The sequence below is a fragment of the Aquarana catesbeiana genome, linkage group LG11 (genome assembly GCF_042186555.1).
Source record: "Aquarana catesbeiana isolate 2022-GZ linkage group LG11, ASM4218655v1, whole genome shotgun sequence".
Classification (NCBI taxonomy): Eukaryota; Metazoa; Chordata; class Amphibia; order Anura; family Ranidae; genus Aquarana; species Aquarana catesbeiana.
The window spans coordinates 253,357,696-253,371,194 of NC_133334.1; the positions used below are offsets into that span (position 1 = coordinate 253,357,696).

The 13,499-nt window shown below is 42.1% G+C and overlaps 1 protein-coding gene across 1 annotated transcript in view; it reads left to right on the forward strand.

The window, feature by feature from the left end:
* The window catches only part of HYDIN (HYDIN axonemal central pair apparatus protein), a 128,897-nt gene extending 124,965 nt beyond the window's left edge, over positions 1 to 3,932 (forward strand). Inside the window, exons 83-85 of the mRNA XM_073605646.1 lie at positions 363 to 593; positions 3,017 to 3,241; positions 3,376 to 3,932. Coding sequence (XP_073461747.1) covers positions 363 to 593; positions 3,017 to 3,241; positions 3,376 to 3,864 — 945 coding nt within the window. The 3' untranslated portion in view covers positions 3,865 to 3,932. The remainder of the gene's footprint in view (positions 1 to 362; positions 594 to 3,016; positions 3,242 to 3,375) is intronic.
* The last annotated feature ends 9,567 nt before the right edge of the window (positions 3,933 to 13,499 follow it).

Below are 13,499 nucleotides of genomic sequence, written 5' to 3' on the forward strand. Positions count from 1 at the left end.
ATTAGAGCAGTGTGTAAATAGTTTTTGCTGTGATTTGGGCTGTGAGGAGTCACAGGCTGGAGAAGAAGGTGACAGTGGAGTGTAGATGGGCGGAAGGGCTCCAAGGCTTCAGAGAATGAAAGCTGAGAAACAAAAGCTGTCCTACAGGCATTGATCCTCAACTAACAGGAGTCGATGAATGTAAAAATGCTTCACATCAAACCCTCATTTTATTTAATCACAGATACCAAGTAACACGATGCCAGCTGTGTCTGTGCAGCAGTCAGCGGTGAAGACTGCACACACCTTGTTCTGTCATACTTAGACAATAATATTTTGAAAAAAACTATTGGGTATTTAAATTTTCCATCTCTTATTTTCAGGTGACTTTCCGGAATGAGACAACCCAGGAATACCTCTTTTACAATGTCACTTTCAAATCCACGCCGCCCGGTGTCATCAGTACCATAGAGTTAGTGACTCCGGTGCGCCAAAGCACTGCAGCCACTCTAACAGTAGAGAATCCGCTATCTGTGCCAGTAACTTTCACCACCGACTGCAGAGTGCCGGAAATTAATCTCCCCCCGCAGATCACTGTGCCTGCCCAATCTGAGGTAAGGTTTCTGTAGGACTCATCTCTCTTTTCACACACTAACTGCGTGAGATAACTTGCCTCTTCCAACTTCACCACCCCCTCTTTACATAGTCATTGATCTCTTGGGGGATCATAGTATTGTCCATAGCCAGGCCTATATATATATATATAGACCTCATTATCCTTGGGAATCATAGTATTCTCCAAAGTCAGGCCCATACAGTCCTCCGTGTCCTGGGGAATCAGTATTTTTCATAGCCTGGCCTATGTAGACCTCAGTGTCCAGAGAGATCATAGTATTGTCCATAGACAGGACTATATAGACCTCATTGTTCTGGTGGATCATAGTACTCTTGATAGCCAGGCCTATATGTAAACCTCAATGTCCTGAGGGATAATACTCTTCAAAGCCAGGCCCATAAATACCTCAGTGTCCTGGGGATTATAGTACTCTTCATAGCCAGGCATATATAATCCTCAGTATCCTCCGAGATCATACTACTTTCCATAGACAGGGCTATATAGACCTAATTTCCTGGGTGATCATAGTACGCTTTATAACCAGGTCTATATAGACCACATTGTCCTGGGGGATTATAGTACTCGCCATAGCCAAGCCTATAAAGAACTCAGTGTCCTAGGAGATCATAGCACTCTTCTCAGCCAGGCTTTTATGCTGTAGATCTCAGTATTCTAGGGGATCACAGTACTTTTCACAACCAGGCTCCTGTAGTCCTCTGTGTTCTGGTGGATCATATTATTCTCCACAGCCAGGCCAATATATATAATGGGGATCATAGTATTCTTTGATAGCCAGGCCTATATTGTCCTCCATATCCTGTTTCATCGTATGACCTCTCCCTAGCCGGAAGGTCCATAAAAATCACCCATCAAAGTGAAAAGTCACCAGAATCAATGGCTGCTTAAAATTACAAGCAGCAAAAACGCATGTCAGTAATAAGTGGGGTTCCTCTTTAAATCCACTTTAGCCACTTTCCAACCCCCCTTAAAAAATCTGGCCCTGCCACGGGTATATCAGATAGACAAAGCTCACATACAAAAGCAACAAAAGAAGGGCCATAGTGTAGTATTTAAATCAATTATCAATATACTAGTTACACACACTTCTCACCAAGCATAAACGTGGATATGACGACAACAAACACATATATATCTGTGAGATCAAAAGATATCCATCCCAAAAAATGTGTTCCACGATTACCAGACAGAATACAAACACATCAGAGTCCCTGATAGTCCTCAGTGTTCAGGGGGAATATATTATTCTCCACAGCCAAGCCTATATAGTCCTCAGTGTCCTGGGGGATCATAGTGCTCTCCCTAGACAGACCTATATAGATCTCAGTGCCCTGGAGGATCGTATTAGTCTTTTTAGACCGACCTTTATAAACCTCAGTATCCTGGGGATTCTTGGTGCTCTCCACAACCAGATCCCTATAATCCTCTATGTCCTGGGGGATCATTTTGTTTTCCACAGCCAGGCTTGTATAGATCTCAGTTTCCTGAGGGATTATAGTACTCTGCATAGACAGGACTGTATACCAATCAGCCATAACATTCTGACCACCCACGTAATATTGAGTAGATCCCCCTTTTGCTCTCCTGACCTGCCCTGACCCATTGAGGCACGGACTCCACTAGACCTCTAAAGGTATGCTGTAGTATCTGCTACCAAGCTGTCAGTAGCAGATACTTTTAAGTCCTGTAAATTGCAAGGTAGGGCCTCCATGAATCAAGCTTGTTTTTCCAGCACATCCCACAGATGCCCAATTGGATTGAGATCTGGATAATTTGGAGGCCAAGTCAGCACCTTCAAAGACACCTTTTTTCATTGCTCTGTGGTCCAGTTCTGATGCTCATGTGTCCAGTGTAGGATCTTTTGGTTGTAGCCCTTGTCAAAGTCACTCAAATCCTTACACGTGCCATTTTTTCTTTGCTCTACACATCAATTTCATGGACAACATGTTCACTTGCTGCCTAATATATCCCACTGGAACTGGTGCTACTGGAACGAGATAATGAATGTTATTCACGTTACCTGTCAGTGGTCACAATGTTATGGCTGATAGATAGGTGGATAGACCTCATTTCCTGAGGGATCATAGTACTCTCATAGCCAGGCCTATATAGAACTCAATGTCGTGAGGGATCATAATTTTCTCCATAGCCAGGGCTATATAGACCTCAGTATCCTGGGGGATCATAGAACTCTCTAAAGCCAGGTTCATATAGTCATCAGTAACCTGGGTGTTCATAGTATTCTCTATAGGGCAGGCCCATATAGACCTCTGTGTCCTAAAGGGATCTTAGAGCTTTCCACAATCAATGTACCTGGAACTATAGTACCCTTTCTAACCAGTCCCTCCTCCATACATTAAGCAGATCACTGTTCCTCTTTGAAAGTATTTTGCTGTATTCTAGGGCACCTTGATGTTCGAGTACCAGCCACTGAAGTCAGGAGAGAGCATGGGGCGGCTGACCCTACAGAGCGCGGACCTTGGTTTATTTCAGTATGATCTTCTCCTGAAAGCTACACCAGCTGTGTCAGAGAAACCCGTTTACTTCCGGACGATGCTCGGCTCTAGTCAGACACTGAGCGCCAGGTTCATCAATTACACCCGCCAGAAGACGGAGTACAGCTGTAAGGTGAGTGACAGCCCCAGATAGGTTGCATCAGCCTACTGATAAAGATAACAATAGCTTTCCAATGTCAGTCTTATCCTCTAAAAATCGGCCCTGTATGTGATTATCTGGCTGATGCCTCTGTATGCTCTCCACAGGTCGATAACACGGATTTCCACGTTGATAAGCTGGTTATGGCGGCTCCAGGCTCGCAGGGTGGATCGGAGGTCAGCATGGAGGTGACATATGAGCCGATTCAGCTGGGAGAGTCTCGCGCCATCCTGTTCATCTCTTCTCCACTGGGAGGCGATTACACCATTCCACTTTTTGGCTCAGCATTGGCCCCCAAGCCTCAGGGCCCCATCCAGATTCGTTCTGGCTCCAACATTTCCATCCCTTTTAAAAACGTTTTCTTGCAGCCGACAACCTTCAGTTTTCAAACAGACCCTCCAGCTTTCACCGCCAAACAATGCGAGGCGGTACGCCCCAAGAAGACCCACCACATCACTGTGTCATATGAGGCCCCACCAGGAGGCAGCAAAGCCCCAGTGGCAGGAAGACTTGTGGTGTCATGCCCTCGTGCCACTGGCACCGCCCAGGGCATCTACTGGGTGTATTACCTTAAAGGCGTGGCATCAGAAAAGTGATGCCATCTAATCCTAAAGCTGTAATATTCTTCTAAGAAATGCTAAAATATATATTTATATAACAAGAAGCTGTGTGTATTGTCATTTGCAGCCATGTGAACCATTTTCTATGGGTCCCCTCTGTGTTGTTGTGTAAAGTGTGTGTTGGCTTCATATATACTGTGTGTGTGGAGAGGGGGACTTGGAGTATTCTATAATCTGAGGAACAGCCAACACTCTGAGTGGGGGTTAGGGTTGGAGGGTTATGGTTAGAGTTAGACGAATAGGGTTATAGCTAGGGTTAGAGGAATAGGGTTATAGCTAGGGTTATAACTAGGGTTAGAGAAATAGGGTTATAGCTAGGGTTATAACTAGGGTTAGAGAAATAGGGTTATAGCTAGGGTTATAACTAGGGTTAGAGAAATAAGGTTATAGCTAGGGTTAGAGAAGTAGGGTTATAGCTAGGGTTAGAGGAATAGGGTTATAGCTAGGGTTAGATATATAGGGTTATAGTTAGAGGAATATGGTTAGAGGAATAGGGTATAGCTAGGGTTAGATGAATAGGGTTATAACTAGGGTTAGGGGAATATTATTATAGCTAGGGTTAGAGGAATAGGTTTAAAGGAATATGATTATAGCTAGGATTAGAGGAATAGGGTTAAAGCTAGGGTTAGAGGGTTATGGTTAGATGAATAGGGTTATAAGCTTGGGTTAGAGGAATGGGGTTATAGCTAGGGTTAGAGGGTTATGATTAGAATAGTAGGGTTATATTTAGAGGAATAGGGTTATAGCTAGGGTTAGAGGAATAGGGCTATAGGATTAGGATTGGCGTTAGAGTTAAAGCCAGAGGGATAGGGTTACAATTAAGATAGTTAGGGTTGGAGGAATAGAGTAAGAGGGTTATAGTTAAAGGGCTAGTGTTAGAGCAACAGGGTAGATGGTTAGAGTTAGAATGTTAGGGTTAGAGAGTTAGAGCAATAGTGTTAGAGTTAGGGCTATAGGGTGAGGGTTAGAGGAATGGGGTCATACTTAGGGTTAGAGGGGTATGGATATAGGGGAAGGGTTAGTGGGTTATGGTTAATTAGGGTTAGAGTTAGGGGTAGTGAGTTAGGACTGGAGGAATAGGGTTAGAGGGCTAGATTACAGTTAGGGTTAGAATTAAGGTTAGGGTTAGACAGTTAAGGTTGGAGGAATAGGGTTAGAGTTAGGCTTAGAAGAATGGGGCAGAAGGATAGATTCAGGATTTGAGGTTTAGGTTACAGTTATGGTCAGAGGGTAGGATTAGAGAGTTGGGGTTTGGGGAATAGGGTTAGAGGAATGAGATTATATTTAGTGCTAGAAGGTTACTGTTATAGGGGAAGGGATAGAGGGTTAAGGTTAGATTTGGAGGAATAGGGATAGCGGGCTATTGTTAGAGTTCGAATTAGATGTATAGAGTTAGAGTTAGAAGGCTAGATTACAGTTAGGATTAATGTTAGGGTCAGAAGGTTAGACAGGGATAGAGGAATAGGGTTCGATTCGGGTTTAGAGAATTAGGGTTTGAGGATTGGGCTAGAATTAGGGTCAGAGGTTAAAGAGGTATTACCCAAAAGCAAACTTTTATTGTATTGCAGCTCACCAGTTCATTGATTTGGTAGCTGCATTGGTTTTCTTTTTTTGAGTCTTTCTTTCTTTAATCTTCTATTGGTGATCCTGTCAGTCTGTTGTTTTTCAAAAGAACAACCTATCCCACAGATGTGGCAGTAAGTGGGTTCAAATAAACTATTTAACCACTTACAGGAGTGCTTACAATGATCAGATTTTCTTTTAGGTAAACCTTTTATCCCAAAAAGAACAAAACGGTTTGCTGTAACTGCTTATAAAGTATTAGTTGGAGTTCAGTTTAAATTTGTTAGTGTATCTAAATCTGCTAGTGTATCTAACACTCCCCTCTCCCCAGACTGACAATGCTGCTGTCCAAATGTGCTCCTTCATCCACAGTGGAGGCACAGAAGGTGTGTTACTGGCTAGATAATTTTGTGACAACAGAGGGGAAAAAAACCTAAAAAAATAAATAATGCAGCTAATGATTGGTAAGCTGCAATATGTTACATTTTTAATAAAGTGTTAGGTTTGGAGAATTGCATTTAGGATTACAGTTAGGTCAGGAGTTAGAGGTTTAAAGCTGAGCTCCATTCAAAAAAGCACTTGTGTGTTTAATCTTTTTGTATAATTCTCCTTTAAGGGGGGGGGGGGGGGGGGGGGGGCGTGGCAAGGGGTGTGTCCTATGCCTACATAATTTTGCTGATAGGTGTCCCTCGTTCCCATCTCAAAAAGTTGGGAGGTATGCTCACAGCCTCTGATTGGACAAATAAGGAGCAACGCTGATAAAGCTATCGTTGTGCAGTTCCCTCCTGGAAGCCTGTTTACAGTGTTAGACTGACTTATGCAAAACAACAGAGCCCTGAATGATTAACAGAAATGACCCACCCTCTCATAGTTTGAGTGCTGCTTTAGAGAAAGCTGGTAAAAGTACAGATTTGGGTGTTTTTGTAAGTTTTATGTAAAAATACATGTAAACATGTCACAGAAATAGATATGGACTAACAATCCACATTGCATAGTTTGATCTCCCTCCTGTTCGGGGTCTGATATGACTGGACAGACTGAAGAACAGCAACCAATCAGTGTTCCCGGAACATCTTCTAACCAGCTTTGGGAAAGGGAGAGATTGGGTAACTCTTTAAGAAGACTCTTCATATACAGTTAGGTCCCTATATATTTGGACACAGGCACAATTTTCATATCTTTTGGCTCTGTATGCCACCAGAATAAAATTAAAATGAAACAATCCAAATGAATTTGAAGTGCAGACTTCCAGCTTTAATTCAAGGGGTTGGACATAAATATCAAGTACAAATTTTAGGCATGGCAACCATTTTCATACACAAACCCCCCATTTTCAGGGGCTCAAATGTAATTGGAGAAATATTAATATAATAAAATTAATATAATGTTCATTGTTAATATTTTGTTGAGAATCCTTTATAGCAGGGATATGCAATTAGCAGACCTACAAGTCCCATCATGCCTCTGCCTCTGGGTGTCATGCTTGTGGCTGTCAGAGTCATGCTATGCCTCATGGGACTTGTAGTTCTGCAACAGCTGGAGGTCCGCTAATTGCATAACTCTGCTTTATAGGCAATGACTGACTAAAGTCTGGAACCCGTGGACATTACCAAAGACTGGGTTTCCTCCTTTCTGATGCTTTGCCAGGCTCTAACTGCAACTGTCTTCAGTTGTTCTTTGTGGGTCTTTCTGCCTTTAGTTTTGCCTTCAGCAAGTGAAATGCATGCTCAATTGGGTTGAGATCAGGTGATTGACTCGGCCATTGCAGAATATTCCACTTCTTTTCCTTCAAAAGCTCCTGGGTTGCTTTTGCAGTGTGTTTTGGGTCATTGTCCATCTGTACTGTGCAGCACGTCTAATCAACTTTTCTGCATTTGGCTGAACCTGGGCTGACAGTATCTTTAAACACTGCAGAATTCATCCGGCTGCTTCTGTCTTCTGTCACATCATCAATAAACACCAATGACCCAGTGCCATTGGAAGCCATGCATGCCCATGTCATCACACTGCCTCCACCATGTTTTACAGATGACGTTGTGTGCTTTGGATCATGAGCTGTTCCAAGCTTTCTCCACACTTTTTTCTTCCCATCATTCTGATGTTTTTTTGCAAAGTCTAATCTGGCTTTTCTATTCTTCAGGCTTATAAATGGTTTGCACCTTGGGGTGAACCCTCTGTATTTGCTCTTGTGAAGTCTTCTCTTGATTGTAGACTTTGACAATGATACACCCACCTCCTGGAGAGTGTCCTTCACTTGCCCGGATGTTGTGAATGGGTTTTTCTTTACCATAGAGAGGATTCGGCGATCATCCACCACTGTTGTCTTCCGTGGACATCCAGGCCTTTTTATGTTGCCAAGCTCACCATTGCATTCTTCTTTCCTCAGAATGTACCAAACTGTTGATTTGGCCAATCCTAATGTTGCTGCTATCTGTCTGATGGATTTGTTTCATTTGTGAAGCCTTACAATGGCCTGTTTCACTTGCATGGACAGCTCCTTTGAATGCATGATGTAGGTTCACAGCAATAGATTCAAAATGCAAATACCACACTTAAGCCTCGTACACACAATCAGATTTTCAGACGACCATTTGTCCGTTTTTTGTTGAAATCTAGTCTCATGTCGAAAGTGAAGAGGTTACTCACCATACGACAGAAGTCAACATCAGAAGTGACGTAATGTGCTGAATAGTTTTGTATGTATTCTTTCGTCTCTGAGCATGCCTAGTCTTGCTCTTACAATTTTTTCCGTGCGAAAACCGTACTCATTAAACAAAAATCGGACGTTGAGTTCACGTACGACAACATTTTTATAGTTTGCACATCCAGCTTTTGTCTGACTAAAAAACGGAATCGGCTGTCGAAAGCACAATACTAACGATCCGAAAATTGCCAGATTGTTGGTCGGACCATTTAAAACCATTTCTCATTTTCCTTTCACTTCACAATTATGTGCCACTTCGTGTTGGTCTATCACATAAATCCCAATAAAATACATTTATGTTCTTGGTTGTAACATGACAAAATGTGGAATATTTCAAGGGGTATGAATACTATTTCAAGGCCCTGTAGATGGACCTAACTGTATGAGGCCAGTTCCTCACCCCTGTCATGTTAGTTAATGCCTAGGCAACAATCACATGGTCTCAGGCATCCTTTAGCCTTGTGAAGATGTAGAGTCATTAGAGACTGCAGAAAGTGTCCTATCAGGATCCTAGTAAGTTCTTCATTTGTAACATTTGATATTGTGATCTTGGTGCTCTGGGGCCAATTGTCTTACCTGCTCTTCCAAAGTCTGTCCATTTAAGACTTTCAGCTGTGAAATGCTTCCAGGGAACTTCCCACTGAATGTGCAGAATATTCCCATTCATGATGGAACCGCTGAAAAAATGTGAAGGATTTCCACCATTTAATCCATAAATCACACCAAGCGGAATTGTGTGTATATACACTCACTGGCCACTTTAAGTACACCTTGCTAGTACCGGGTTGGACCCCCTTTTGCCTTCAGAACTGCCTTCATTCTTCATGATATAGATTCCACAAGGTGTTGGAAACATTCCTCAGAGATTTTGGTCCATAGTGACATGATAGCATCAAGCATTTGCTGCAGATTGGTCGGCTGCACATCCATAATGCAAATCTCCCCTTCCACCACATCCCAAAGGTGCTCCATTGGATTGAGATCTGGTGAGTGTGGAGGCCATTGGAGTACAGTGACCTCATTATCATGTTCAAGAAACCAGTGGTGAGATGATTGGAGCTTTGTGACATGGTGCATTATCCTGCTGGAAGGAGCCATCAGAAGATGAGTACACTGTAGTCATAAAGGGATGGACATGATCAGCAACAATACTCAGGGAGGCCGCGGGGTTTGAACGATACTCAATTGGTACTAAGGGGCCCAAAAGTGTGCCAAGAAAACATCCCAAACACCATTACACCACCACCACCAGCCTGAACCGCTGATACAAGGCAGGATGGATCCATGCTTTCATGTTGTTTACACCAAATTCTGACCCCACCATCTGAATGTCGCAGCTGAAATCGAGACTCATCAGACCAGGCAACATTTTTCCAATCTTGTATTGTCTTATTTTGTGTGAATTGTAGCCTCAGTTTCCTCTTCTTAGCTGACAGGAGTGGCACCTGGTGCGGTCTTCTGCTGCTGTAGCCCATCTGCTTCAAGGTTCGATGTGTTGTGAAATCAGAGATGGTATCCTGCATACCTTGTTTGTAATGAGTGGTTATTTGAGTTACTGTTGCCTTTCTATCATCTGGAACAAGTCTGCCCATTCTCCTCTGACATCAACAAGGCATTTTCCTCCACACAACTGCAGCTCACTGGAAATTTTTTTTTTTTGGATTGTTCTCTGTAAACCCGAGAGATGGTTGTGTGTGAAAATCCCAGTAGATCAGCAGTTTTCAAAATACTCAGACCAGCCCGTCTGGCACCAACAACCATGCCACATTCAAAGTCACTTAAATCCCCTTTCTTCCCCATTCTGATGCTCGGTTGGAACTTCAGGAAGTCGTCTTCGCCACGTCTATGTGTAAATGCATTAAGTTGCTGCCATGTGATTGCCTGATTAGGATTTGTGTTACCAAGCAATTGAACAGGTGTACCTAATAAAGTGGGCGGTGAGTGTATATAGTATATATAGACAGAGAAGAAGGCTGTATAGACAGAAGGGTCCCCATAATCTATAATTTTAATGACCTACCCACACAGACTAGGTGCAGGGCCCACCAGCCCTCGCAGAGTAGAGAAAGTGATGGAGAACCCTGCCCCCGCAGAGTAAAGAAAGTGATGAAGAACCCGTCCCCACAGAGCAGAGAAAGTGATGGAAAACCCGCCCCTACAGAGTAAAGAAAGTGATGGAAAACCCACCCCTACAGAGTAAAGAAAGTGATGGAAAACCCGCCCCCGGAGAGTAAAGAAAGTGATGGAAAACCCGCCCCCGCAGAGTAAAGAATGTGATGGAGAACCCGCCCCCGTAGAGTAAAGAATGTGATGGAGAACCCGCCCCCGTAGAGTAAAGAAAGTGATAGAGAACCCGCCCCCACATAGTAGAGTAAGTGATGGAAAACCCGCCTCCGCAGAGTAAAGAAAGCGATGGAAAACCCGCCCCCGGAGAGTAAAGAAAGTGATGGAGAACCTGCCCCTACAGAGTAAAGAAAGTGATGGAAAACCCACCCCCGCAGAGTAAAGAAAGTAATGGAAAACTCCCCCCTGCAGAGTAAAGAAAGTGATGGAGAACCCTGCCCCCACAGAGTAGAGAAAGTGATGGAAAACACGCCCCCTTGCAGAGTAAAGAAAGTGATGGAGAACCCACGAAAGTGATGGAGAACCCGCCACCGGAGAGTAAAGAAAATGATGGAGAACTCCCCCCTGCAGAGTAAAGTGATGGAGAACCCACCCCCACAGAGTAGAGAAAGTGATGGAGAACCCACCCCGCAGAGTAGAGAATCCATAACGGATCCATTAAGGATGGCCTGCCCCCTCAGAATAGAGGAGATGGAGGGCACACCCTCACAAAGTAGAGAAGGTGATGGAGGAGCAGATATGGGGTCCATGTGTACCAAGGGGACATCAGGGGCCATTATCAAGGGTCCGGAGGGGTAATAAGAGACTCGCCCCTGTGTAACACTCCATCTAGAGGGGTAATAGGAGACCCATCCCCCCGGGGTAATACTCTGGAGGGGTAATAGGAGATCATGGCTGTAATACTCCATCTGACTGAAGTCAAGCCATCAGACAGTTGCAAATCAGTGGTCTTGCTATCAGACGAGTATTTTTTGGTTGGATTTTAAACACACAAAAGCTAAATAGAACATAATGGATGTGTGACAGCTCTGTATAATCATTATATTATATGTTACATCACCCTCTCTAACATTTACAATACGGTGAGATTTTACTGTGGAAATTTAAAGATACAGAGCCCCAAATATCAACCCATTGGTTACATAGTGACATTTTCCCAATAATTCTAAATGGGTTAAAAAAAAAAAAATTCCATTGGACCAATATGTTTACAATGCAGATGTGTCATACACACCCCTCTCTATGATATCTTATAATACGGTAAGATTTTACTGTGGAAATTTAAAGATACAGATCCCCAAATATCAACCCATTGGTTACATAGTGACATTTTTGCAATATTGCAAATTGGGTTCAAAAAAATTTCTCCCATTGGACCAATACGTTTACAATGCAGATGTGTCATACACACCCCTCTCTATGATATCTTACAATACGGTAAGATTTTACTGTGGAAATTTAAAGATACAGAGCCCCAAATACCAACCCATTGGTTACATAGTGACATTTTTGCAATATTGCAAATTGGGTTAAAAAAATTTTTTCCCATTGGACCAATACGTTTACAATGCAGATGTGTCATACACACCCCCCTCTATGATATCTTACAATACGGTAAGATTTTACTGTGGAAATTTAAAGATACAGAGCCCCAAATATCAACCCATTGGTTACAAACTGACATTTTTCCAATACTTCTAAATGGGTTAAAAAAAAAAATTTCCATTGGACCAATATGTTTACAATGCAGATGTGTCATACACACCCCTCTCTATGATATCTTACAATACGGTAAGATTTTACTGTGGAAATTTAAAGGTACAGAGGCCCAAATACCAACCCATTGGCTACATAGTGACATTTTTCCAATACTTCTAAATGGGTTTAAAAAAAATTCTCCCATTGGACCAATATGTTTACAATGCAGATGTGTCATACACACCCCCTCTATGGTATCTTACAATACGGTGAGATTTTACTGTGGAAATTTAAAGATACAGATCCCCAAATATCAACCCATTGGTTACATAGTGACATTTTTGCAATATTGCAAATTGGGTTCAAAAAAATTTCTCCCATTGGACCAATACGTTTACAATGCAGATGTGTCATACACACCCCTCTCTATGATATCTTACAATACGGTAAGATTTTACTGTGGAAATTTAAAGATACAGAGCCCCAAATATCAACCCATTGGCTACATAGTGACATTTTTCCAATACTTCTAAATGGGTTTAAAAAAAATTCTCCCATTGGACCAATACGTTTACAATGCAGATGTGTCATACACACCCCTCTCTATGATATCTTACAATACGGTAAGATTTTACTGTGGAAATTTAAAGATACAGAGCCCCAAATATCAACCCATTGGTTACAAACTGACATTTTTCCAATACTTCTAAATGGGTTAAAAAAAAAAATTTCCATTGGACCAATATGTTTACAATGCAGATGTGTCATACACACCCCCCTCTATGGTATCTTACAATACGGTAAGATTTTACTGTGGAAATATAAAGATACAGATCCCCAAATATCAACCCATTGGTTACATAGTGACATTTTTGCAATATTGCAAATTGGGTTAAAAAAAATTTCTCCCATTGGACCAATACGTTTACAATGCAGATGTGTCATACACACCCCTCTCTATGATATCTTACAATACGGTAAGATTTTACTGTGGAAATTTAAAGATACAGAGCCCCAAATATCAACCCATTGGCTACATAGTGACATTTTTCCAATACTTCTAAATGGGTTTAAAAAAAATTCTCCTATTGGACCAATACGTTTACAATGCAGATGTGTCATACACACCCCCCTCTATGATATCTTACAATACGGTAAGATTTTACTGTGGAAATTTAAAGATACAGAGCCCCAAATATCAACCCATTGGCTACATAGTGACATTTTTCCAATACTTCTAAATGGGTTTAAAAAAAATTCTCCCATTGGACCAATACGTTTACAATGCAGATGTGTCATACACACCCCCCTCTATGGTATCTTACAATACGGTATGATTTTACTGTGGAAATTTAAAGATACAGATCCCCAAATATCAACCCATTGGTTACATAGTGACATTTTTGCAATATTGCAAATTGGGTTCAAAAAAATTTCTCCCATTGGACCAATACGTTTACAATGCAGATGTGTCATACACACCCCTCTCTATGATATCTTACAATACGGTAAGATTTTACTG